The sequence below is a fragment of the Heloderma suspectum genome, chromosome 15 (assembly GCF_057233095.1).
Source record: "Heloderma suspectum isolate Gila_16-S chromosome 15, 16-S_ref, whole genome shotgun sequence".
Lineage (NCBI taxonomy): Eukaryota > Metazoa > Chordata > Lepidosauria > Squamata > Helodermatidae > Heloderma > Heloderma suspectum.
Window position 1 is genome coordinate 19,142,542 of NC_139472.1, and position 24,391 is coordinate 19,166,932.

General features: G+C 49.9%; 1 protein-coding gene across 1 annotated transcript; it reads left to right on the plus strand.

Annotated features, from left to right (window-relative positions):
- The first annotated feature begins 723 nt into the window (after positions 1-723).
- On the plus strand, positions 724-24,016 carry LOC146335456 (polyhomeotic-like protein 2). Its single transcript, XM_084821681.1, has 6 exons — positions 724-923; positions 20,422-20,580; positions 20,858-20,935; positions 21,653-21,817; positions 23,255-23,413; positions 23,972-24,016. The coding sequence occupies exons 1-6, from the start codon at positions 780-782 to the stop codon at positions 24,014-24,016; spliced, it is 750 nt and encodes a 249-aa protein (XP_084677807.1). The 5' UTR covers positions 724-779.
- The last annotated feature ends 375 nt before the right edge of the window (positions 24,017-24,391 follow it).

Genomic DNA, 24,391 nt, shown 5'->3' on the forward strand with positions numbered 1-24,391 from the left:
TCTCAATGCTCCTCTGCAGGGCAGAGCTTCTGAACGTCTCTAGAAGTCCATTCATTTTGCTGTGGGTATTCTTGGATGGGGCAGGACTGGCTACTGAAATAATGCGTGTATATATGCATGCATGTGTGGGTATACCAGTGTTATCCAGGGATTGATTCTTTCTTTCTTTCTTTCTTTCTTTCTTTCTTTCTTTCTTTCTTTCTTTCTTTCTTCCTTCCTTCCTTCCTTCCTTCCTTCCTTCCTTCCTCGCTCGCTCGCCTAATTTTTATTTTACTATATAAAATATATACAAAAATCCGAGGGGGGGGGAGTTTTTAATGCTCCTTCCAAAAGTAAACAGCATTCCTTTACTCTGCTTTTGGAATTGACTCATCCAGTCTATCACCAGTGCTTGACTTGATCTGATTTGTCCTTATGGTCATATCCCAGCTGACTGAGGATACTGGGGGTTGTAGTTCAACACATAGGGAAGGTGCCACTGTTGGGGAAGGCTGCTGGATCTCATAAACGGGTCGGCCAGTTTTTCATGTACTTGGAACTTCCATACCTTGGGCAGGGAGGGTCGCCCAAGCTCTGAGGCGGTCTTTTGCTCTCTTGGGGAGGGGAAGGCTCCTGCCACATCGCCCATCAAGACCACACGGGGAGTTCATCTCTGGGGCAGGTTTTGCACCCAAGACTGAAACCCCGGTGTCTCCACTTCTGTCTCCTCACAGCTGTAGCCTGCCCACTGTTCCCACACTCTCCGCCGCCTTGGCCTTCTCCTTTCCGTTGTGCCCTGGATGGTTACCATGGAGAACGAGCAGCTGCAAGCACCCCCTCCAATCAGCAGCGCCAGTGCCACGGCCACCACGAACAGCAGCGGGCGCCAGGCCGGGCCCCAGATCTCCGTGTACGGCGGGATCCCCGATCGCCAGACAGTCCAGGTGAGCAGGGCAGGGTGGGTCGAAAGGTTCTCCTGTCGGGAGTCATCGAGAGAGTGATAAACCGGTGTGTCTGCACCTGCACCCTGCGAGGTAGGACAGGCTGGGAGACATCCTTTTGCTTACGTCCTTCTGAGGTGCTTCTAGCCTTGAGAAGAGAAGACAGAGGGGGGATGTGATTGCATGTAAAGGGTTGTCACACAAACTGCTTATGAGGGGCGCAACCTGTTCGCTGCTATCCAAGACCGTAGGACGGGAAAGAACGGGTGTAAGTTAACAGGAAGGAAGGTTTTGGTCGAACATCAGGAAAAACGCCTTAACGTTCCGGGTAGTCAGATGATGGAATGGACTTCCTAGGGAGGCGGTGGGCTCTCTGTCCCTGGAAGTCTTCAAGCAGAGATGGGAGAGCCAACTGTCAGGGGTGCTTTAAACTGGATTCCTGCACTGAGCAGGAGGTTGGACTAGATGACCTAAACGGACCCTTCCAACTCTGTGATGCTGTGAAGTAGTTCTGCACCACTCCCGTGGCTTTTTAATACCTGTTATGGGCCACTGGAGAAGGCAGGCCTGTGGCTTTCATATGTGGAGGCCCCTTTTTCAGAGCTTCCTTAGCAACCTGGTTAGCGTGTTTGCCAAGCAGTCCAGCTTCCGGGCAGGACAATCAAATCAACTCCAGGTTCCAGTTTGGTATATGTATTAAAGAGCCAAGCAGAGAGAGAAGTTGAGGAACAGCCAGTTGCTTAAAAAAATAAAATGAAGCACCAAACTTGCACACTAAACCTTACTCATCAAGATAATAGCATCATGGAATAGTATCACAGATTCATAGAATAGTAGGGTTGGAAGGGGCCTATAAGACCGTCCAGTCCAATCCCCTGCTCAATGTAGGAATCCAAGTCAAAGCATCCCTGACAGGTGGCTGTCCAGCCTCCTCCTGAATGCCTCCAGTGTGGGAGAGCCCACAACCTCCCTAGGTTGTCGGTTCCACTGTCGTATTGTTCTAACAGTCAGGACGTTTCTCCTGATGTTCAGCTGGAATCTGGCTTCCTGTCACTTGAGCCCATTATTCCGTGTCCTGCACTCTGGCATGATCGAGAAGAGATCCTGGCCTTCCTGTCTGTGACAACCTTTCAAGTACTTGAACAGCGCTCTCCTATCTCCCCATAGTCTTCTCTTCTCCAGGCTAAACATGCCCAGTTCTTTCCGTCTCTCTTTGCAGGGCTTTGTTTCCAGTCCCCTGATCATCTCTGTGCCCTCCTCTGAGCCCTCTCCAGCTTGTCTGCATCCTTCTTCAAGTGTGGCGCCCAGAACTGGACACAGCACTCCAGATGAGGCCTGACCAGTGCTGAGTAGAGGGGAACTAGTACTAAGAGTAGCTCACCAAAGAGGCTTACTGGATGGGGTTTTGTCTCCCTGGGCCTGCAGAGCACAGAAGAGTTTTGCCTTTGACCTGGTTCGCCTGACTCTTTGACCTGGTTCGCATGGCAGGGCAGCCCCCCATGGCTTAATGTACTTGCGAGGGGCTGTCCTGTCGTGTCATGCTGGGTGCCCATGGGCGCCATTTTTGCATGGTGCCCACAGGTGCCCGGCTTGCTGTGGCTTGTCGTGTCATGCAAACCCAGGTGACGGGTTGTTTGAGGATTATTTGAGGGTTAGGCAACCCACAAATAACTCAAATAAAATGGCACCCGCGGGCGCCTGGCACAGCGCAACAGCCCCCGTGGGTAAATTAAGCCATGGAGGGCTGTCCTGATGGGCGAAGAGGGTCTTTGCCACCCACCTGAGAGACAAAAGAAAAATCTCAGAAGTATTTCCATGGGGCTGGGCAGTTCCCAGAGAGAGAAATTCAAAGTGACCCTGGGTCATGCATCCTCCAGGTGATTTCTTCAGTGTTTCTTTTACGTAAGCTGAGGTATGGTGGGAGGGGAGGTAAAGAGTCAGCCTGTATAGAGATGTAAATTTGGATGTCTGGGTTGGCCATGTCCTGTGTTCAAATATCTTTCTTTGGTGTAAATTGCCCAGTTGTATTTTAGTTCACATTCCCTGAGCTCTCTTTTTAATCGTTTGATTACTCCCTTGTTTTGTTTCTGCGACATTTTTGTAATGTCGTGTAGGTTTTATTCGTAGCCTTTGGCTTGCAGATAAATCACTGACTCAAAGATCTTCCTAGAAAGATGAGGGGGGAGAGGGAGTTTCTTTCATCACGGAGACAAATAGAAAGGCTGTCACACAGAATATGGAACGGGCTTCTTCTGAGTTGCTCCTGAAGGCAGGATTAGAACCAGTGGGTGGAAACTGCAGGGAAGCAGATTTTGCCTAAACATGAGGAGAAACCTTCAAACAGTAAGAGCTGTTCAGCAGAGGAACAGACGACCTCAGGAGGCGATGGGCTCTTCTTTGCTGGAGGTATTTAAGGAGAATATCTGCACTGAGCAGGGTGTTAGACTAGATGGTCTCTGAGGTCTTCCAATTCTGTGATTCTGTGAGAAAAGCTGCTGTGTTGACACAGTTTAACAAACTCTCCGTGTGTGTGTTCTAGCTAGGGAGGTATGAATACGAGAAACGTGCACTCATAGGCCACCCGTGTCATTTGGGGCTATCATGAGAATAGAAGAACATGGGGTGAGACCAAGTCTCACCCTGCTAAATTGGCATACTGTCTCCTGACAGCGTTGAGACAGACACAAGATGCGTATTGTGTTTAGGGATGGGCGAATCTGTCAGGTTCAATCTCACTGAGTTCTTGTTTTTCCACCGCCAAACTCACTCTGTCCTGGTTCCGTACAAACTCCACCCCTCCGCCCCGAAATAAACTTTGATGTATTTTTGTGCCCATTTTTCAAACCTGTGCATTTTTCTATGTGTTTGTTTGCATTTTAGAAACTTACGAGGTGTTCTTCGCACATTTTTCAAACGTGCGCATGTTGCGGGACGCGGTTTTTGTTTCATTTCCCAGGATGCATTGCAAACCCGGAAATGTGCAGGTTTCCGACCGCAAACTGTTCAGTTCCAGGAGGAGCGAATTGGGTAAACCCATAAAAAAAATAAAAATAAACCCTTGGTGGAGTGAGTTTCTCATCCATCCCTAATTGGGCTGGTCTTCAGCATCTGCTTCTTCAGAGTCTCTTGTTGTGGAAGGCGGTCCTTTTGGGTTAAGTATGCTTGGAGAGAGCTCTGCTTGACCGGAACAAAAGTTGCATCTGTTCCAGTGTCCTCCTTCCCAGAATGGTCAACAGATGTCTTCCCTAGCCAGGCACCCTCCAGGTGTGTTGGGACTACAAACCCCATCAGCCAGCTGGGGATTATGGGAGTTGTAGTCCCAATACACCCAGAGGGTCGCAGGTTGGGGAACGCAGGGCTTACTCCCTGAAGAGTCGAATGGGAAATGGGTGTCACTTGGAGAGTTCCTGTAAGGCAGAATGAGGGAGAGAGATCAGGGGGGGGGGTGTCTCAGCTTCCCGACCACCAATCGTTTGGTGGTTTCCTGCCTTTTGTGCAGTTCTTCCTCCGTTCTAAAAGTTTGGAATGCCTCTCCTAAGGCTGAGTTACGGGCAATGAGAACTGCAAGCTAAAAAATGGTGGTGTTTTTGGTATTTTAGCCCTGCCCCGTTTGCCTTCAGCCCTGCCCACCACTGGAATGCGGCCCCCAAGAGCTTCTCGGGAATGGAATTCGGCCCTCCGGCTGAAAGAGTTTCCCTGCCCCCAATCTGGTGGCCTGCATGCTGCTTTGGCTGTCAAACCTCTTCTGAAGAAGTGGCTAGAATAGAGGCAACCTCTCCAACGTGAGAGAGAAGGGGGAAACACCTCTTCTAAGATGGGCCTTGCCACATGTCGTTTTGTTTATAACGACTTGTATTAAAAATACGTATTTTCATTAAAAATATGCTGCTGATCTCAAAAAAAACACCAAATCCAAAGAATGTTAATTGATTTAAACGACTGAATGTTGTAGACCGTGTCTTGGCACAGTTCTGGATAAGGATTATCCTCATTCCCTGAATTTTCCGGGGTGGGGTCCAGATGTTGCTGTCTTCCACTCGTAACCCCTCCTATTCAGGGTTTCTCACATTTTGGGACCCATGTGCACATTTGGGAATCTGAAAAACTGCTGTGGGCACCACCACAAAATGGCTCCCATGGACGATGTTGTGTGGGAGGGTAGAGAAAACGAGGCTAGAGGCTGGAGGGAGGGGGAAATAGAAAGAGTTGCTTCCTGGCCTGCCCAGTCTTCTGTGCACATAGACCTTCCCCTTTGCGCACTTCCTCTCTCTCTCTTCCCTGCTCCCAGCCTCTAGCCTTACTATTTCTCTCCCCCAACCCCTTTCCTTGCTGTTTATCTCCCTTCCCCATCTCTAGCCTTCTTCTTTCTCTCCCTTCCTAGCCCTTAGCCTTGCTCTTTCTCCCCCACCCTTTATCTTGCTGTTTCTCTCCATCCCCACTCTCCAGCCTCACGCTTTCTCTCCCCTCTCCCCGTTTGCCTTGCTATTTCCCCCTCCCTCCTAGCCTCTGTCCCCACTATTTCTCTCCTCCCCCTCTTTTCCTGCTGTTTCTCTCCCCTCTAGCCTTGTTCTTTCTCTCCCCTCTAGCCTTTTTCTTTCTCTCCTCTCTACCCCTTTGCCTTGCTTTCTCTTCTGCTTGCCGAGCCACAGATCAGTGGCAGGTTCAGGAATGGGAAGGAAAACCTGTCACCAGAACGTTTTTCCATTTTCTATTAAAAAATTGTTTCTGAAGCGGGCAAGGAGTGAAGAGCTTTGCTGGCACCACTATTAGTACCTGCGGGTGTCCGTTGGGGACCCCCTGCTCTTGTGTTTTCCCTCTGCTGCTCCTGTCCCCACCCAAAAAAAATCCTGCTGAGGAGAAAAGGCTGGATAGTTGCACAACGTCTCGGTAGCGCTTAGTGCCGTCTGTCTGGAAGCACTCCTGGTCTCTCTCTCGTTTTTGAGAAGTGTGCAGAGGGCCTGTCCTTCACCGCTGTGTAGCCGTGACCGGCTCCGCTGCGTCTTGCCCTCTTTTTCTCCCCCCACCCCTTCCCAGTTGGCAACTGGCCTTGCTTCTGAACGTGCAAAAGTTCCATGAAGTGAATTTACCTCGATTTTTGCTCGAAGTCCAAGCTGAAAGATTGTGGCGAGAGCTGTGGGAAGGCCACGCAGACAGGAAGCTTCCAGAGTTGATCCCGGTAAATGTGTCACTTTAGAACTGAGATTAGGCAGGAGTTTCTACCCATCAGCAACTACTTACTGGGGAAGCTCAGCCCATGAATGTGCCTTGTGACGTTCCTGTCACTGTGCAACACATCTTACTGGAGTGTCGATAGTTCTCAAGTGCCTGGCAGGGCTTTTTGTATACCCAGGCCCCTGCTCCAGAGGAGGTCTCAATTCTGACCTACAACAGCCTTCTCCAACCTGTGCCCCCCAGATGTTTTAGATTGCAGCTCATCAGCCCCAGCTAGCATGGCCGACAGTTGGGAACGCTGGGAGTTGTAGGGCACCTGGTTGAGGAAGGTAGATCTACAAGTTATATTTGGGTTTGTAAGCGATGTATTGGCTGTAGGGATGTACGAAAGTCACTTACCTTTGCGATGGGGTGATTCGCGGTGGGGGGGAGGCGCTCTGCACCTCCCCCCGAAATCCTAATCCATCCGGCTCTGCTCTGCGGAGATTCCGCAGAGTCGCCGGCCGGGGCCGCCCGCAGCCGGACATCCGTCTGCTGGGCAGCCTGCAGGCAAAAAAACCCACCAGTGTACGCAAATGGCGGTGGCTATGGCAGCTGCCATTTGCATTCCCTTTTTTTTGCTGTTTTAGCCTACGTAAATATTTACGTAAGCTATTACGGCGAAAAAAAAGGGGAGCACAAATAGCATAGTGGGCGCCATTCGCAAGTCAGCGCGGACGGCAGCAGGTAAGTGCTCCGTTTCGCGCGCCTTTCGTGGGGAGGGGCGGGGGCTTCGTTCCGCCACAGATTTCGGGGGGCCAAATGCACTGGCATTCGGTCTCACCGAGATCCATGGCGGAATTCTCTGACATCCCTAGTTGGCTGGCCGTCCTCCTTTTTAAGGCTGTTTGCATTGTTGGGAATGAGTCGCGGACTAAATAATTCTCCTGGATTTGTAGCAAGACTTGTGGGTGACACAATATGGCTGACTGCTGTCCCGTAAGCTTCAATATTTCGACCTACAAACTCCCCCCCCCCCCCCGGCCACACACAAAAGAGAAAAACCTGGGATTATGACTTCCAGGAAAGTTTGAGGTCCAAATTAACCACCAGGAATTGCAGAATTGGTGGTTCTGTGATGTAAGGATTCTGAGCACTCACAGGACTAGAACCGATGGGTAGAAATGGCAAGGAATCGTATTTTGGCTAAAAGTTAGGGGAAACCGCCTATCAACGAGAGCTGTTCAGCAGGGGAACAGATTGCCTGAGGAGGCGGGGGGCTCTTCGCTGGAGGTATTTAAGCAGAGGCTGGACAGCCATCTGTCAGGGAAGCTGTCGTTGCAGCCTGCATCAAACGGGGTTGGACTACATGATCTCTGAGGCCCCTTCTAACAGAATTCTATGATATACTTCTTGCAGTGGTGTCATCTTATGGATTGGCTTATTCTCTCTGGCAAAACGTTCGTTTTATCACTGGAGTGGTGAGGTGGGCCAGACTTCAGTAGACCCCTCCCACAGTTCTGTGGGAGATGGAAAACATATGGTCCCCCAAATTGCGAGCTCCCTAGTAGGGAATGCAGCGGCATCCGGCATCTGTGAGGAAGCATCGCCCTCTGGTGGCCCTCGAGGCACTCAACCGATGTGGCAGGGTGCGCGTGTGTTTGACTTGAGAGAATGGCCAATGTGTCCTGCAAAATGAGCTAACCAACCAAAGTGCTTGGGGAAGGAAAGCCATGCCTCCTTTCAGTCAGCCCCTTCGACCATTCGAAGTTTGGGAAAGCATAAAAATCACCCACCCTGAGAGGGGCTCCTCGCCGCTCTCTTTCTGCGTGAGTTACTGCTCTGAACGTGTCTCCCGATAGGAAAGAGACCGGCCTGAAGCTCCCAGATCTTGATCAGACCATGTTCACATTTTTCCGCATCTTGGCCAAATAGCTTTTTCCTGTGAGCAGCAGTGATCGTATTGGGACATAGAGTTGGAAGGGATCTTACAGCAGTGGATAGCCCAAATGTCAGTGGGGCGGTCAATCCGCTCCAGGTTTCAGTCGGAACCGGTCAGAACTCTATAGGAGCTGTCCAAGGTGCTTTGCAGATGCTTCACACCTCGGATAGCTCCTTTAGAGTCGGTTGAATAGCTCATTTATTTATTTTATTTCTATACTGCCCAATAGCCGAAGCTGTCCGGCCAGTTAACAAAAATTAAAACCAAAAAGCACACAGCAAAACAATATAAAATATAAAAGCATTAAAACCACAATATAACAATACAACCAGGATAAAACCTAGCAGCAATGCAGAGATTTAAAATACAGATTTAAAACAGCAAAGCTAAAAGTCAAGAAAGTGAAAATGCTAAAATGCCTGGGAAAATAAAAAGGTCTTCACCTGGCGCCGGAAGGAATACAATGTAGGTGCCAGGCGAAACTCCCTAGGGAGCTCCTTCCACAGCTGGGGTGCCACAGCAGAAAAGGCCCTCCTCCTAGTAGCCACCCGCTTCACTTCCTTCGGCAGGGGCTCACGGAGGAGGGCTGCTGAGGATGATCTTAGTGTCCGGGCAGGCACATATGGGAGGAGGCGATCCTTCAGATAACCTGGCCCCAAGCCGTTAAGGGCTTTGAATGTTAATACCAGCGCTTTGAATCGGGCCCGGGAGTGGACTGGCAGCCAGTGCAGCTGGAAAAGTACTGGCATAACATGAGCTCATTGGCCAGTCCCTGTTAATAATCTTGCTGCCCTATTTTGGACCAGCTGAAGTTTCCGGACCGTTTTCAAAGGCAGCCCCACGTATAACGCACTGCAGTAATCCAGACGAGACGTTATCAGAGCGTGGATAACTGTAGCTAGGCTCTCTCTGTCCAGATAAGGACGTAGTTGGCATACCAGCCTCAGCTGACAGAAAGTGCTCCGTGCCACTGAGTTCACCTGTGCCTCAAGTGACATTTCTGGGTCATTTAGAGTTCTGACTGGTTCCGACTGAAACCCAGAATGGATTTACCACCCCACTGACATTGGAGCCACCAGCCTCCACTGCCTTAGGTTTCATCAAGTCCAGCCCTTGCTCAGTGCAGGGTTGTTGTGATGACAGCGTCCCTGAGAGGTGGCCGTCCCACATCTGCTTCAGCACTTCCAGCAGATCTGCTGGGCTGTCAAGCAACACTTCCCGTTGGACACTTTCTCCTAAAGTTTGGCCGAAATTTGCAATTTCCACCCATTGGCTCTAGTCCCACTCCATCTTCTGTGCAGCAGCCCTGCAGATATTTCAAGACGGCTTTCATGTCCCATCTTAAATCTTCTCTTCTCCAGGCTAAGCATACCCAGCTTGTGGTGTTTGCAAGATCATCTGGGATCCGGGCTAATTCTCCACTGACTTTGTACAGCCTTCCCTATCCCCATGCCTTCCAGATGTGTTGGACTACAACTCCCATTATTGGCCATGCTGGCCGGGGCATGCTGGGAGTTGTAGGACTTTTTTTCTGTCTAAACATGCATAGGGTTGTGACCGTATCCTGCATCTCGCCCTCCATTATGGAATTCAAGGTGACCTACTTTGGCGATTTGCAAGTGGTCTCCCATCCAAGCACTGACCATAGCCAAATTTGCTTAGCTTTACCAAGGGGGCTGTGTCAGATCAGGCTGTCGGACAGGGTTGTTGAACCTCTTCCAGTCCCAGGGTGAAATTCCGCTTTGGAGAAGCTTGGGCTGTGCGTGTGTCACATTCCAGTGGTGGGTGCGGCTGAAGGCAAAGGGGCAGAGACAAAAATACCAGCATATATTAGCTTAAAACTCTTATTGGCAGTAAGTAAACCTTAGGAGAAGCATTTCAACCTTTCGGAATGGGGAGAAATTGCACGAAAGGCAGGAAACCACAAAACGGTGGTTGGCCAGGGAAAGGTGTGTGGCCAGCGGAGGGGGGTGTCCATCTAGGGAAATCCGGAGGGCCGCATTTGGATCCCTGGCCAAAGGTTCTGCACCCCTGCCCTAGGACCACTTCAAGAGCATCCAGTAAACTCTAACCCAATATAATACTGCTACTAAGTAGAAATACCTGCAATATCTCTTCATACTGGGGCATTACTACCACACATGCAGATAGGTTTCCTTGTTACCAGAGCCACCGGCAAACCAACAAACAGGCAGGGGAGGGTTTTTTCGACCGGAGAAACTGTTCCATCAGCAGCTCGTTGGCCAGTTCGAATGTCTCAGAGAGAGAGAAATTTGGGGAGATTTTAAAGATGAAATCAAAAGCGCTTATTTCAAGGGTAGGCAACTTGTGGCCCTCCAGATATTCCTGGACTGCAACTTCCTCAGACCTTGCTATGTTGGCTAGGGTGATGGGAGTTGGACTCCAACAACACCTGGAAGATACGTTTCCCTTCCCGGATTTACATGTATCTTTCACCCTTCCTCATCCAAGGACCACAGAGTAGCATACGGGGTCCCTCCCCTTCCTGTTTTATCTTCAGAACAACCTTGTGCAGAAGGTTAGGCTGAGAGATGGGCACCTGGCTCAAGATCACCCCAGTGAGCTTCGTGGCAGGGTGGGGATTTGAACCTGGGCAGCCCGAAACTCCAACAGGCAGCGTGCGGCGCTTGCCTCAGGTAGAAGAAGCTGGGTGATGTGAGAGGAGACGGCAGCGGCGGCAACCCCTGGGCCCTTCTGCTCTGGAGGGCTGAAATGCGTGCGCTAAACTTGCCCTGCGCCCTCTAAGCCAAGGCTGGGCCGAAAGAAGATCTCCAGATGTTTTGGACTTCAACTCCCAGCATTCCTGACCTGGCAGGTGCTGATGGGAGTTGATGTCCCCAACATCTGGAGACGTACCTTCTGCTCACCCCTGTTCTAAGCCAGCATGCTGCCCTCAAGTGAGGTTAGCTTCTGCAGGTGGAGTGTGTGTGGGGTGAGGGGTGAGGGGAGATGGGGGTGCCATTTTGCCTTCGCTTCAGGCAGTGGAATGGCTCTGGCCTGCCCAGTGAAGCCCACGCGAACAGGAAGGAAATCTGTCCCTGCAATTTGGGAATGGCTCTTGTGGGGGATTTCCTTGCGGGGGGGGGGGTGCTGGGCTGGGAGAGGTGAGCGTCCATCCAGATTCTCCTGAGTGGCTGAGCTGGTTGGGAGGTGCTGAATGGAAACCCTCCGCCTAGACCCCCTCCTCCTGCCCGCCCCTCTCACTTGTGGGTGTCGGAGACAAAAGGCCAGAGGTCATCTCTTTGTCCTGCTCTCTCCCTAGGCAGACTTGGGAGCGGCGGAGGGGACTTGAGACAGCCCCTGGGACAGAGGGGATCTGGGAGCTTGGGACTTTGGGAGGGACCGGTGGAAGAGAAGCCTCTCCTACCCTTGGGACATCGTGGCCATGCAAGCTGCAGTTTAGCATCTCCTCGCCGAAAGAGTACCGAAAGAGTTTCGGTACCGGCACCTTGGTATCGGGGCTGCGTCCGTGCCTCTCCGCCCGCCAGGCCGCCTCTCCTCCTTGATTGAGGTCTCAGCATCCAGCTGTCCTGCCGCCCGAGGTCCACGTTCTCGCCAAGGCCTGGGCGTCCAAGCGTAAGTACCCCCTTTTTCAGTCTGAGCTTTTGGTAATTGCTGGCTGAAGAGGTTCATGCCAGGAAGTGCCAGGCGGGGCCCCGTGTCCCCTGTTTGGGGAGGGCATGATTTGGAGCATGTGCGCGACTGCATGGGGATGGCACCCAGTGATGCCAGGAGGGGTGCGTTTGAGAGAGAGAGAGACAGACAGACAGACAGACAGACACTCTGTGTATCCCAGCTACTTACACTTTCTTTGGGGTTAATGGGAGCGGGGAGAAAATCACACTCCCAAAGGCCCTTTGATCACACATGGGTGGTTGCTAGTGACAGGAACATAAACTTTAGTTATATGGATGGTCTGAATTCCAGGTGAGTGAGTGCGTGCGTGCGTGTATTTGTGTTTTGGAGTCCCAACTCCCCCGACTGCTGCCGGAGGGGTCTCTCATGAAGTAGACAATGCCTACAGGGGGGAAGGAGGAGGTTGGAAAAGTTGTCCCGCTACAGTGGCGAGATTTTTGAGCAAAGTCTGATGTCCCATTTACACGTCTGCTTCTCTGATGCAAGCGTCTAGTCTGTTATTACTCGGTACCAGTATTTCACAGTCTTATATGCAAGCACAGGAAAAGCATGGAAACTGCTGCTTGGCTCAGAATTCGGTATTGTGAGGATCTTGGCTTTTACTTTATTTTTAAAGCAAGTTTCTAGTCCTTTATGTCTGTGAAGGCTGGTGAGTGGCTAATGGGAGCATTCGGAGGTGAAATTGAAGGGGTTCCAATTGCTTGGGGATAATGATGGGTGAGCTATAATAGCCCAAGTCGTTTCTCTACAGCTCCTGCTCTCGCCCTTCCCTCCCATAACAACACCCCAAATCTGCTACTGCAGGCAGCCCCTATAATGGTCCGTGAAGCAGGAAACCAGCGATGGGTGGAAGAGAAGCAGGAAAAGGACAGGAGAAGCTAGACAGATATTCCACATTGACTTGAACTCACCGGCCTGTTTTCTGCCAGTAGTTTCTTGTTTCCAGTAGTTCCTCTGGCTGATAGTAGCAGATCTCGTTCGACAACTAGCATAGCTTCATAAAGTATGGGAATGGATTTTATGAAGGAATTCTTAACAGCTTATCCAGAGCCTAACTCCTTAGGTCGATTGAGTTTGGTACCCAGCAATTTTACCTTGTGGAGCAAATCAAACTCTCTGTGACAAACCGTGTGGTTGAGCCTGTTTACAAACAAGATGTTCCATCATTTAGTTACTGGTTTTGCTCATCTGGAATGATCCAAAAATCCTCCTCCTCTTGCTTGTTTTTTTTTCATAATATTTATTGTATATTCTTATGGAGTCTTTCTGAAGACTTTACACAAGTTGTGATTTTTAAGGGGAAAAACAAAACAAAAATACAGGTACGGCCCTTGTGATGTATGTTGCGGGAGGCGTTTGCGTGTGTGATTTAAGACAAAGAGAAAAGTGTAGGATTCATTGCACAAATTACTGTGGGGGGGGAGGGATTCCATCATGTCCTCACTTTCTATCCCCTCTTAAAGAACACTGGATATTTCCCCTCCCTCACCCTTTTCAACAGCCTGCTGAGTTGGTACGGGTTTTTATCCTGGCATCTTTTAAAAATTTAATGCTTGAGGAATTGATGCTGTTTTAACTGCATTTATTATATATGGTGGTTTTTAATTTTTTTCCCCCAAAGGGGTAGCTAAGTTAGGCGTCTTAAGGTGTCAGAGGATTTTGCAGCAAAAACTAGAGTTCATTTCATAAAGGGCGTATTTCATCTGATGAAGTGAACTCTGGTCCACCCAAGCCTCTGCCATAATATATTTGTTAGTCTTTTAAGGTAAAGAACCAGCAAGAGGGACAGGCATCGATTGTATCCAAACACAGGAGATGGTAGTTTGAAATGGAGAAAGCATTAGTGCATTTTTTGCAAGATATGCACTGGAAAAGAGTCCCCCCCGAGGAAGGAAATAAATTTCAGAAACACAGCGGGCTTATTAAAGCTTTTTCTGGCACTCTTCTGTTTTAGTTTTTCGGTGCCACAAAACTTTCGTGTTCTTTTTATTGTGAAATGCTTTACATCCTGCCTTTCAGGATGCAAATGAATAAAATGAATACGGTTTGTTCTGCCCTCCTTTAACTACTGTTTTTAAAAGGATATCGGGTCCGGGTGGAGAAAAGGGGTGGGGGCTTATGGATTTAATTAAGCCCCCACTCCAACCTTCCCCCTCTCATAATTTACGCATGAGTGAAACCTTCCCCCAGGCCTTTCTCATAGGCAGGCTCCCTTCCGGTAGTTGCTGGTGTTGGGGGCAGATTATGTGGAGACCTCTTTTGCCCTTTAAAATCAGATTCTTCTGCCCCCCCTGCCCCCCCAGGAAGAGCCGTTTCAAAGATTTGGGGTGGGTGGGTCCCCGGAATTCTCTGCAATGTCCTTGGGGTGTGCCTCTGGTCGTGAGCCACTCTTTAAAACATTGTCCTGTGGTTGCTCTTTGGGGCTATCACTCTGGCCCTGTTGTCTTCCTGAAGCAATTTGGGGAAGGGGGTTGCCTGAAAGGTTTTCTTCAGACCCCCTGGGGGCATGAGGGAATGTTGGCAGAGGGCGGGAATGATGGATGGGTCCTCCGCTGCCTCACCAGCAGCCCAAAAATTCCCCGCAAGGTCAAAGTTTTGAGACCCTTGCTGACGCTGGTTAATCTTTGACCCCGACCCACTTCTTCTCTCCCCCCGCCTTTTGGGGAAGCTGGCAGTTCTATGGGGATGTTTTGACATGGGCTTTCTCTCGCTCCGTTCCCCCTAGGATGCTCTGGATGCTTGCGTGTTCCCCCCTCCCCGTTCTATCCCAAATGTAGAAAAGATGATCAAACTGCATTTTTACAAATGACTTTAAAAACCAGTTAAAATGACTTCAAAGTAAATAGTTAAGAAGTAAACAAGGCTAGGGGCCAAAGAATGCTTATGCCGGATTAAGCCATTCCAAATTTTATGTTGAGACATGGGCTTCTTCATATAAATACTGCTCCACATTTCAAGCAGCTAAGTAGCATCATTGTGCCTGGTGTAGAGAAAGTGGACAGCGAGACATTTTTCTCCCTCTCTCATAATACTTAGAACCCCAATAGGGTCATTCCAGGAAGCTGATTAGCAGGAGATTCAGGACAGATCGAAGGGAAGGACTTCGTCACGCAGCACATAGTTTAAACTATGGGCTTCACTCCCACAAGACATACTGATGGCCACCCATTTGGATGGCTTTAAAAGGGGGTGACAGCAGAGGATGAGATGGCTAGATAGCATCACCGATGCAGTGGATATGGACTTGAGCATACTCCGGGAGAGAGCGCAGGACAGGAAGGCCTGGCGTGCTATGGTCCGTGGGGTCACGAAGAGCCGGATATGACTGAACGACTGGACAACAACAAGAAGGCAAACTCATGGAGGAGAAGGCTATCAATGGCTACTAGTCCTGATGCCTCTGTGCTACCTCCAGTATCAGAGTCAGTATGCCTATGTAGACCAATTGCTGGGGAACATGGGCGGGAAGGTGCTGTTGCACTCGTGTCCTGCTGGTGGGTTTCCCGTGGGCAGCTGGTTGGCCACTGTGTGAACAGAATGCTGGACTAGATGGACCCGTGGTCTGATCCAGCAGGGCTCATATGTTCTTAAACCTCTTTTGGTTGGTGGTAAGCTGTTAGGGTGCAATCCTTTATACTGCAGGAAGTGTGTTAAGGACCCCCAGGGCAATTTACCATTTAAAAACATTAAAGCGATATTGCAACAAACTTAGTTAAGAACAAGAGAGGAAAAATCGTCGTTACGAACGGAAAGAGGAATGAATTACCTTTAAAATCATTCAGAAGCCATGAGGAATGCAAACCTTTTCACGGCACACCTAAAACTAAGCAAAGATGGAGCCAGGTCTAACCTTCCATCACAGACAAGGCTGTGCCCCGTGTTCCCACCAACGCAGATTCTCTTGGTGGTGGGACATAAATCATCCCAGCCTTTGAAGCAGATCTTGAGCCGAAGGCAAATTCATACCTCGGCATTATGGATTTTGAATTTTGGGTTGCTGCCTTGTTGAGCTCTTTAGGCTCTTTAGTGTTTGACTAAAATCAAGACATAATTAAAGGGCCACCACAGAGGAGTTTGCCCACTGTCTCTCTGCGCGAGTCACATGCTTGCTGGCTCAGAACACCATACAGAGAGACACAAGGTGGATTCCTCCAAAGGCCAGTAATTCTTCCACATGTTTACCATAAAACCTTTTGAGGGGGAAAAGTGCCTCCAATTAAAAAAAAAAATTTTTTTTGTGGGGGTTAGCTGTGCCTAGCAAAAGTGTGATAGCAAAAGTGTACAGTAGGCTGTGATGTTTTCTCTGCCTCTCCCCGCCCCCCGCCCCTTACTCCCTTTCCACTGTGTGCCAAATTGCTTTGAATGCCGATTACCTGGGCCTTTCACACAAGGCAGGGGAACTCTTTCCTGGGGCTTGAATGGCTCAGCCCCTCTTTTGAAACGAGTTCTGTCCATGGCTGCATCTGCATTGAGCTCATCTCCCAGCCGTTCGGCGAGGGGACGTAGCTCAGAAGTACAGTATGCCGTTTGCATGTGGAGCGTCCCGGCTTTCACTCCTGGCATCTCTGATTTTAAAGGCCCTCTGACAGAATTGTGGAGGCAGAAGGGAGCGTGGAGGCAGTCAGCAGGGTGAATCCGCTCCGGGTTTCCGTCGGAACCAGTCAGAACTCTAAAGGAGCTCTCCAAGCATCTTTAGGGTTCTGACTTGTTCTGAGTGAAACCCGGAGCGAATATACTGCCCCACTGACATCGTAGCCACCAGCCTCCGCTGGTCCAACCCCTGCTCAGTGCAGGATCTGCAATGCAAGATGCCAGTACAGTCAGCATCCCTGACAGCTGCTCCTTCAATGCCCCCGCTGGTGAAGAGCCGGCCACCTCCCGAGGCAGCCTGTGCCACTCCCAAACAGATTTGCGCTGTGAGCAGTTTCTCCTAATGTTTAGCCGAAATCTGCTTCTCTGCAATTTCCCCCCGTTGGTTCTAGTCTTGCCCTACAGAGCAGAGGAGTATAAGCCTCCTCCAATTTCTGCACAGCAGCCCTTCGGATATTCGAAGACGAATATGTCTCTTCATTTCACTTTATTTCTTACGTTTCTATGCCGCCCAAGAGTCGACGCTTTCTGGGCGGTTCACAACAATTAAAACCACGAAATACAGCATAAAATACAATCTACATTTATAAAGTTTAAAACTACAACAAAAAAGTAAAAACCAAAGTAAAAGCTAGCAGCGATGCAGAGTTTTAGAATACAATAACAAACTTCTCTTCCCCTGCTTTACCCCAGGGTCCCTTGTAGGACTTCGTTTCCTTCCCCAATCTGGCATCCTCCAGATGTGCTGGGCTTCAAAGAGCTTGGAGAAGGGTGGTTGACACTGACCGGTCATGGCTTTCCAGGGTTTCAGGCAGGATTCTTCCCCACCCCTACCTGGAGACGCTGTCGGGGATTGAACCTGGGACCTCTGCATGCAAAGCAGGCGCCCTGCCACTGAGCTACAGTCTCTTCCTGGCTTGCAGAACTGTGCAGTTGAGGGTATGGGAGTGTCCTAAATTCTAGGACTCTGTTCTTAATTGGTATGCTGGTGGAACCAGGCAGGATTGATAAAAATCACTGATTTAAAAAAAAATAAATTAAATAAATTGGACGTTTAAAAATTTAAATTGGACTTTTAAAATTTAAATCAAATTTTGAAATTTTCTTAAAACAATCAGTAAAAAAAGAGAGCCTAGGACAAAGATATCATCGTGACTACTAATTATACAACTTCTAGTTACAGTTTACACACATAGTTTATTGCTTTTTAGCCAACCAGGCCATCCGCGTGGAGCAACGGGCACAATTTTCCATGACATCCAGAGGGAAAAGCAGGATGCAAATTGTTAATAAATAGCCAATAAAAACAAATTAAAAACAATTTTTGAACTCCTAAAACTGTATTTGCCGGCATTTATTCATTCATTCATTCATTCATTCATTCATTTCATTTCTATACCGCCCAATAGCCGAAGCTCTCTGGGCGGCATGTTGTTACCATATTTACAGATTTTGTTCTTTTTTAACAGGTAATATCTTTCGCCTCTAATTATATTCTATGAATATATTAATGGTAGTTTATGGAAATGGAAGATTGCCTGCAGTCCAGAACAGGACTGATTAGGTGGTGTACAGATGCATGCATGGGCCTTGCCTCTCTCTAAGTGCAAAGGTAGAGAAGGTGAATGATTAGAGAATTTGCGGAGATGGAGTAGATCTGAACAAGGAGGAGAGGCCTGGATATAAATGCAAGGGATAAGGGAGGGGAATAGAAAGCGAACCCAAAAGTGAACAGAACATATTCATGCAGTCCTGACTCCCGAGGACACTTCCGCTGCATGTATCCTCTGCTGTGTTCCTACCTTCTAATGAAACCCACATCTTTGAACATGTATTAAGGTTATATTAGATAATAATGTACTTCGACTAAAAAATGATGATTAAATCTCTAGTGAGGAAGTTGCTGTTTAAACTGTGATTTAAATCATTAAAATTGAGCCCTCCAGAGAAGCGATTCAAATCATGATTCAAATCATGATTTAGATCAGTTTGATTTAAATCAAATCAACCCTGGGATCAGGGTTGCTCATTTCTGCTTGTTCTCCCTGTGCTGGATGCATTCGTGGCCCATGCAGAAGAATGGAAGCAGCAGCATGAAAGAAACGCAGTGCAAACTCTGCATTGGAACGGCGGTGCCCTGAATTAAACCCCTCTTGTGCTAAGCCAGGGGTAGCCAACGCGATTCCCACGGGCACCGGTGCGCCCCCAGACACCTCCTTTGGTACCCTCCAAGGCGCCCTAGCCTTCCTGCTTAAAAAAAACAACTGAACACATTTTCTTACTGGAAGCTTGGGCTTGCTGTGAAATAGGTTTCTCTTGGCACTGAGAACTGTGGGTTCAAAGGGGTCATTTAGTATGTTGAGGCTCAGACCCCCACGTTGTACTCAGTGGTTACTTGTCCTTTGCCACGCTCCCCACAGCAGTCCTATTGGGTTGGTGCCCACAACAGTTTCTCAAATGGCCAAACATTCCCCCGGCCCCAAAAGGTGGTCCCCCCTGTGCAAGACCCATCTTCTGAAGATTTTGAATGGAGAAAGCCTCAAGCACAGAGCCCCCTCCTTGACAATTCCAGAGCTACCTCATGTGAAACGTGCAGTGCGCCTGGTTGGGGAAGGTACCGCCACCATCAGTGGCATGTCTGGTGGGGACGCGTGAGACAGGGCCTTCTCAGTGGCAGCCCCCAAGCTGTGGAACTCCTTGCTGCAGGAGGCTAGGTTGCCTCCCCCACCTCTGCTGTCCTTCCACTGGCATGCACAGATGTTTTTATTCAAGCAGGCCTTGGCATGTAAACAGGTCTGTTGGGCTGAGTGCGGTTTTTTCTTTTTCTTTTAATGTTGTGTTTTCAATTGTGTCACCGCACCTAAAGAAGGATATGGTAGAGTTGGGAAAAGGGCGGAAAAGGGCAAATAAAATGACCGAGGGGCTAGAGCATCTCGCCTGTGAGGGAAGGGTACAACAGCTGGGATTGTTTAGCTTGGAGAAAAGGAGGGTCAGGGGAGACACGAGAGAGGTGTGCAAAATTATGCCTGGTGCGGAGAAACTGGAGAAGGATATATTTTTCACCCTCGCTCAAAATACTAGAACCCGGTGGGGTCATCCCATGAAGCTGATTGGTGGGAGATTCAGGACGGAACAAAGGAAGGGCTTCTTCACACAGCGCATGGTCACACTGTGGAATTCACTGCCACAGGATGTCGTGAGGGCCACCAACTTGGATGGCTTTAAAAGGGGGCAGACAGATTCCCGGAGGAGAAGGCTATCAGTGGCTACTAGTCCTGATGGCTACATGCTACCTCCGGTGTCAGAGGGAGCGTGCCTGTGCACACCAGTTGCTGGGGAACATGGGCAGGATGGTGCTGCTGCATTCGTGTCCTGTGTGTGGGTTTCCCGTGAGCAGCTGGTTGGCCACTGCGTGAACAGAATGCTGGACTCGATGGACCCTTGGTCTGATCCAGCAGGGCTTTTCTTACGTTCTTATGTGTGTTTTTAGTGTATTAGTTTTATGATGGTGTTTTAACGAAGTTTTCACTTACATTTCGGCCACCGTGAGCACTATTTCCTTGGTAGAAAGGTGGGTATAGGTCAAATATTTTATATATATATTATATATATATATATGTGTGTGTGTGTATATATATCCAGAAGGTGGAGGAGGGAGTAGACAAAAATAAAAAAAATGAAAATTCATTGGAGGGGCGGGAGGCTGGAATAGCTATGACCACCCTTCTGCAGCTCTGTCCTGCTCTGAAGCAACTGTGTGGTGGTTCTTTGCAAGCTTTGCGGCAGGGATGTCGAATTTCTTTCTGATCGAGGGCTGAATTCCATTTTGGAGTAGCTTTGGGAGGCCTGCATGCCAGCCGTGGGCGGGGCTCGGGGGGAAAGGGCTGGAGCCAAAAATACAGAAACACCTGCATATCGCAGCCTCAAGCTCTCACTGCCAGCAGCCCAGCCTTAGGAGAGGAATGGCAACCTTTTGGAATGGAGGGAGAGCTGCGCAAAAGCTGGGAAACCACCAAGCAAGCGGTAGTTGGGAGGGGAAGGGGCGGGGCTGGGGAAAGGGGCAGGGCTGGGGAAAGGGCAGGGACCCAGGAGGGCTGGATTTGGCCCGCAGTCCTGAGGTTCAGCACCCCTGCTTCACGGCTGGCTTTCCCTCCCTGGCAGGTGATCCAGCAGGCCTTGCACCGGCAGCCCAACACGGCGGCCCAGTACCTGCAGCAAATGTACGCCGCCCAGCAGCAGCACCTCATGCTCCAGACGGCCGCCCTCCAGCAGCAGCACCTTGGTAGCACTCAGCTCCAGAGCCTGGCTGCCGTCCAGCAGGTGCATCCGTGGGGCGAGGAAGGAGGGACGCAGGCCGGCTGGCCGGCCGGCTGGGTGGGGGCTGCAGAGAAGTCCCACTTACTGCAGCATCGGGCCTCTTGCTTGGGAGGGGAGGCTCTTGTGTCTCGCCCCTTTAAGCAGTGCCCCTGTCGCAGGCAGAGGACGCTTAAAAACATGCACAAAAGCACAAGCGTTATCATGGAAACAGCCCTCTTCCTCCCCGGCTTTGGATCTGAGGGGATTCCGCTGTAATTTTTCCTCCCACTCTTCCTTCCAGGCAAGCCTGGCAGCCAACAGGCAGAGCAGCTCATCCAGCAGCAATGGACCCACACAGACCACGCCTCAGCAGCCCACGGTAAGGTATCAAGACTCTCTCACGGCTCTCTTGGTATGTCCCCTTGCCATGTTTGGGGTCTCTTTCTCTCCCACTCACCCGTTTATCTTGCTGTTTCTCTCCACTCCCAGCCTCTTGCTCTTTCTCTCCCCCAACACCTTTCCTTGCTATTTATCTCCCTTCCCCACCCCAGCCTTCTTCTTTCTCTCCCTTCCTAGCGTTGCTCTTACTCTCCCACTCGCCCATTTATCTTGCTGTTTCTCTCCACTCCCAGCCTCTAGCCTTGCTCTTTCTCTCCCCTCTACCCATTTGCCCTGCTATTTTCCCCTTCCTCCCAGCCTCGCTATTTCCCCTCCACCTCTTTAGTTCACTGTTTTTCCCTTTTCCAGCTTTGCTCTTTCTCTAACCCTTTGCCTTGCTGTTTCCCCCTCCCTCCCAGTCTCTAACCTTGCTATTGGCCCCCCCCCCATTAGCTCACTTTTGACTAGCCACACCTTCATGGCAGCCATTACTTGAATGGCCACATCCTCCATGGGAGCCATTTTGTGGTGGCGCCCACAGCAGTTTATCAACTTCCCAAATGTGCCCATGGCTCCAAAAAGGTTGGAGACCCCTGACCTATTGTATAGCATTTCTGGGGACAGGGGGCAGCCGTGCTCTCTGCCTTCATGTGGTTGTTCCAGGCTCACCTCACCTGTTTTCTTGTCTCCCTCTCTCTTCTCCCCCTTTCCCTCCCAGATAAACCTGGCTACTTCCCCAGCTGCTGCCCAGCTCATCAACCGGGCCCAGAGCGTGAACTCTGCCGCTGCCTCAGGCATTGCCCAGCAAGCAGTTCTCCTGGGCAACACGAACAATCCCACCCTGACCGCCAGCCAGGCCCAGATGTACCTGCGTGCTCAGATGGTAAGTTGCTGCGCCCGGCCCCAAATTCCTGTTGTCGTCATGGTTTGAGCTGGGAATCCTGAGGGCTGCTGTACTGTGGCTCGTGTGTGCTTGAGCCTCACAGCCCTGTTTGGGCACCGGAAGGAATAGGTAACAACAACATCTGTGCAACATCTGATTCGTGCTATTGCCTGGAATGCATCCAAGGGGTTAGGTTGCTTCCATGTCCTGCTGCAGGGCAGGGCGTCTTGTTGGCACTGACACAACGTTGCCCTGTAGGTCCGTTCCAGGCTGTTCTTCCAAACCATCGTTTCCCTTGATTTCCAACAGTTTTTTTCTACTGTTTTGATGTGGTAGTGAGGAGACACAGGGCGCTCACTATTTCAGACTCAGTGCCTAGTCTTGCAAGTCAAGTGCATAGTGTACAGTGAAGCCCATTGAAAGGGCCCATGCATAGATGCCTTCCAATCCTGTGTTTGATATGGCATAAGATGTTGGTTTCGATAGTGCGCCCCTCTGGGTTGTAGATGCCAAACATGCAAAGGGCACGTTCTGTTAGTCTTTTCATTCCTTTTTTTTCTTTTTACCATAAGCCTGTAATTAACAAAGCTCAACCTTTGTCTAAGTACCCTTGCAAAGATGTTGTCTTTCATAGTGTTGCAGTATATGCTCTCCTCCCTGCATTAAAACCTCCTCTCGGAGAATAGGCACGCGCACGCACACACACACTCACCCCTGCCAGGGCCCGGTCTCTAGTTATTTGTTGTTTCTCTCTTCTTGCTTACCTGTACAAGATGGTAACTTTGTATGTAAAATACCTTTATTGCACAACTGACTAGGGGTAAGGTGATCTGTCTGTCTGTTTATGCGCACATGCACACACATTTGAAGTATTGATCACCTCAGAGTAGTACTACTCTCCTCACTGTCACATCAAAATGTATGTATTTATCTGGCTTCTATCTCTGTCCTGCCCTGCAAAATCCCAACGCTTGGAGTGGTTAACTTTGAGACCACCCTTCCTCACCCTGGTGCCCTCCAGATGTGTTAGATAGCAAATCTCATCCTGGGGATGATGGGAGTTGCAGTCCGACACATTTAGAGGGTACTGAGTTGGGGAAGGGTGCTCTCGGCGAATTATTTGACCCCTAGCCACCAAAAGCTGGTTGGGGTAAAACGCATCTTGCATGCTTCCAGGGAGATGCGCAGGCTCAGACTTTGGCGCATTTCCAGGGGAAAGATAATTCCATAGCTGGGAGGCAGCCACTGAGCATGCTCTGTTTGCCTTGTGTCTCACTGGCCTCCCCCTTACCCCCTGTCCCGCTCCGCGTGGGTGTGGCTCTGGGTCCTGGTGTTGTGTCTTCTCTCCTCCCGGCCACCCCCTGCCCTCTGCTGTGATTTCTCTGCTGGGATGGCCACGGGTGATGTATAAGGGGACCCGTTTCCCTTGATTTCCAGGCTCAGCAGAGCAGCCTTGTGCAAGTAGCTAGGAGCCTAGGCCGTGCTGTTCCTTTGTCCCCCCAGCTCATCTTCACGCCCACGGCCACGGTTGCAGCGGTACAGGCTGAGGGCACCCCCACCACTACCACCACCCAGCTGTCCACCACCACAGCTCAGGTAAGAGCTGGGAGAGAATCTGTGTGAGTGGGGTGGGGTGGGGTGGGGTGGGGTGGGGTGGGGGTTCGGAGTCCCTGGGGCTGTGCGCTGTGTCCCAAGAGGAAACACAGCAGAGACCCAGCAGGAGCAGTGTTAACAGGACTGAATTCAGGATTTTAATACCATATGTTTTGCATGCTAAAAGAATTCTGTAATTTATTTAGCGGTTTATCACATAGTAGAATTTCAGAATTGAAAGGGGCCTCCGAGGTCATCCAGTCTAAACCAGTGCAGGATCTGCGGTGCAACTGCAGCTGCCGTCACCCTCCAGATGTATTTGACTGCATTTCCCATTTCAGACAGATGGCTGGTCAGCCTCTGCTTAAATGCTTCCAGCAAAAGAGAGCCCGACACGCCCCAAAGCAGGGTTCGTTTACTATTAACAAAGTTCTCCTAATGTTTTGCTGAAATCTGCTTCCTTGCAACTTCCACCTTGTGGCCTTTTTTGCACACAACAGGAAGTCAGGATTTGGCCAAATCCTGGCTTATTGTGAAAGAGCTGCATATTGGTGCATGCAGGCTGTTCACACCTACTTAGCTCACCCCACTAGCAAGAACAGCTAAACTAACCAGAAATGGAAAACTTAACTGTGACGTTTGAACCCAGAAACCTCATCTGCAGGGCCCTTTACAAGCCAGCATTCATAACAATCCTGTTCCTCTTCCCTGGGAGTAAACTCCATCAAACTCAGAGGTCCTGTTCGTACATAACAGCGGCAAAACGTGGGTTAATTAACCCAGGATTTGCCACAGTACGGGCCTCTCTGATCAGAGGTTGATTCATGACATGCGAACCCAGACACTGTGGGTTAATCATTGGTTAATCAACCCACAGTTAAGCGAAGAACGAACAGGGGTTGATGATGTGGCACACACTGCAGCAGAACGTGGGTTAATTTGATCAAGGATTTACCGCCATTATTTATTTATTATTTATTA

Excerpts from the sequence above, each read along its gene's own strand:
- LOC146335456 (XM_084821681.1), top strand. The coding sequence starts at position 780 with ATGGTTACCATGGAGAACGAGCAGCTGCAAGCACCCCCTCCAATCAGC. Across the intron at positions 20,936-21,652 it reads CCACGCCTCAGCAGCCCACG|ATAAACCTGGCTACTTCCCC; the intron begins GTAAGGTATCAA and ends TTTCCCTCCCAG. Across the intron at positions 23,414-23,971 it reads TGTCCACCACCACAGCTCAG|GCTGTTCACACCTACTTAGC; the intron begins GTAAGAGCTGGG and ends TGGTGCATGCAG.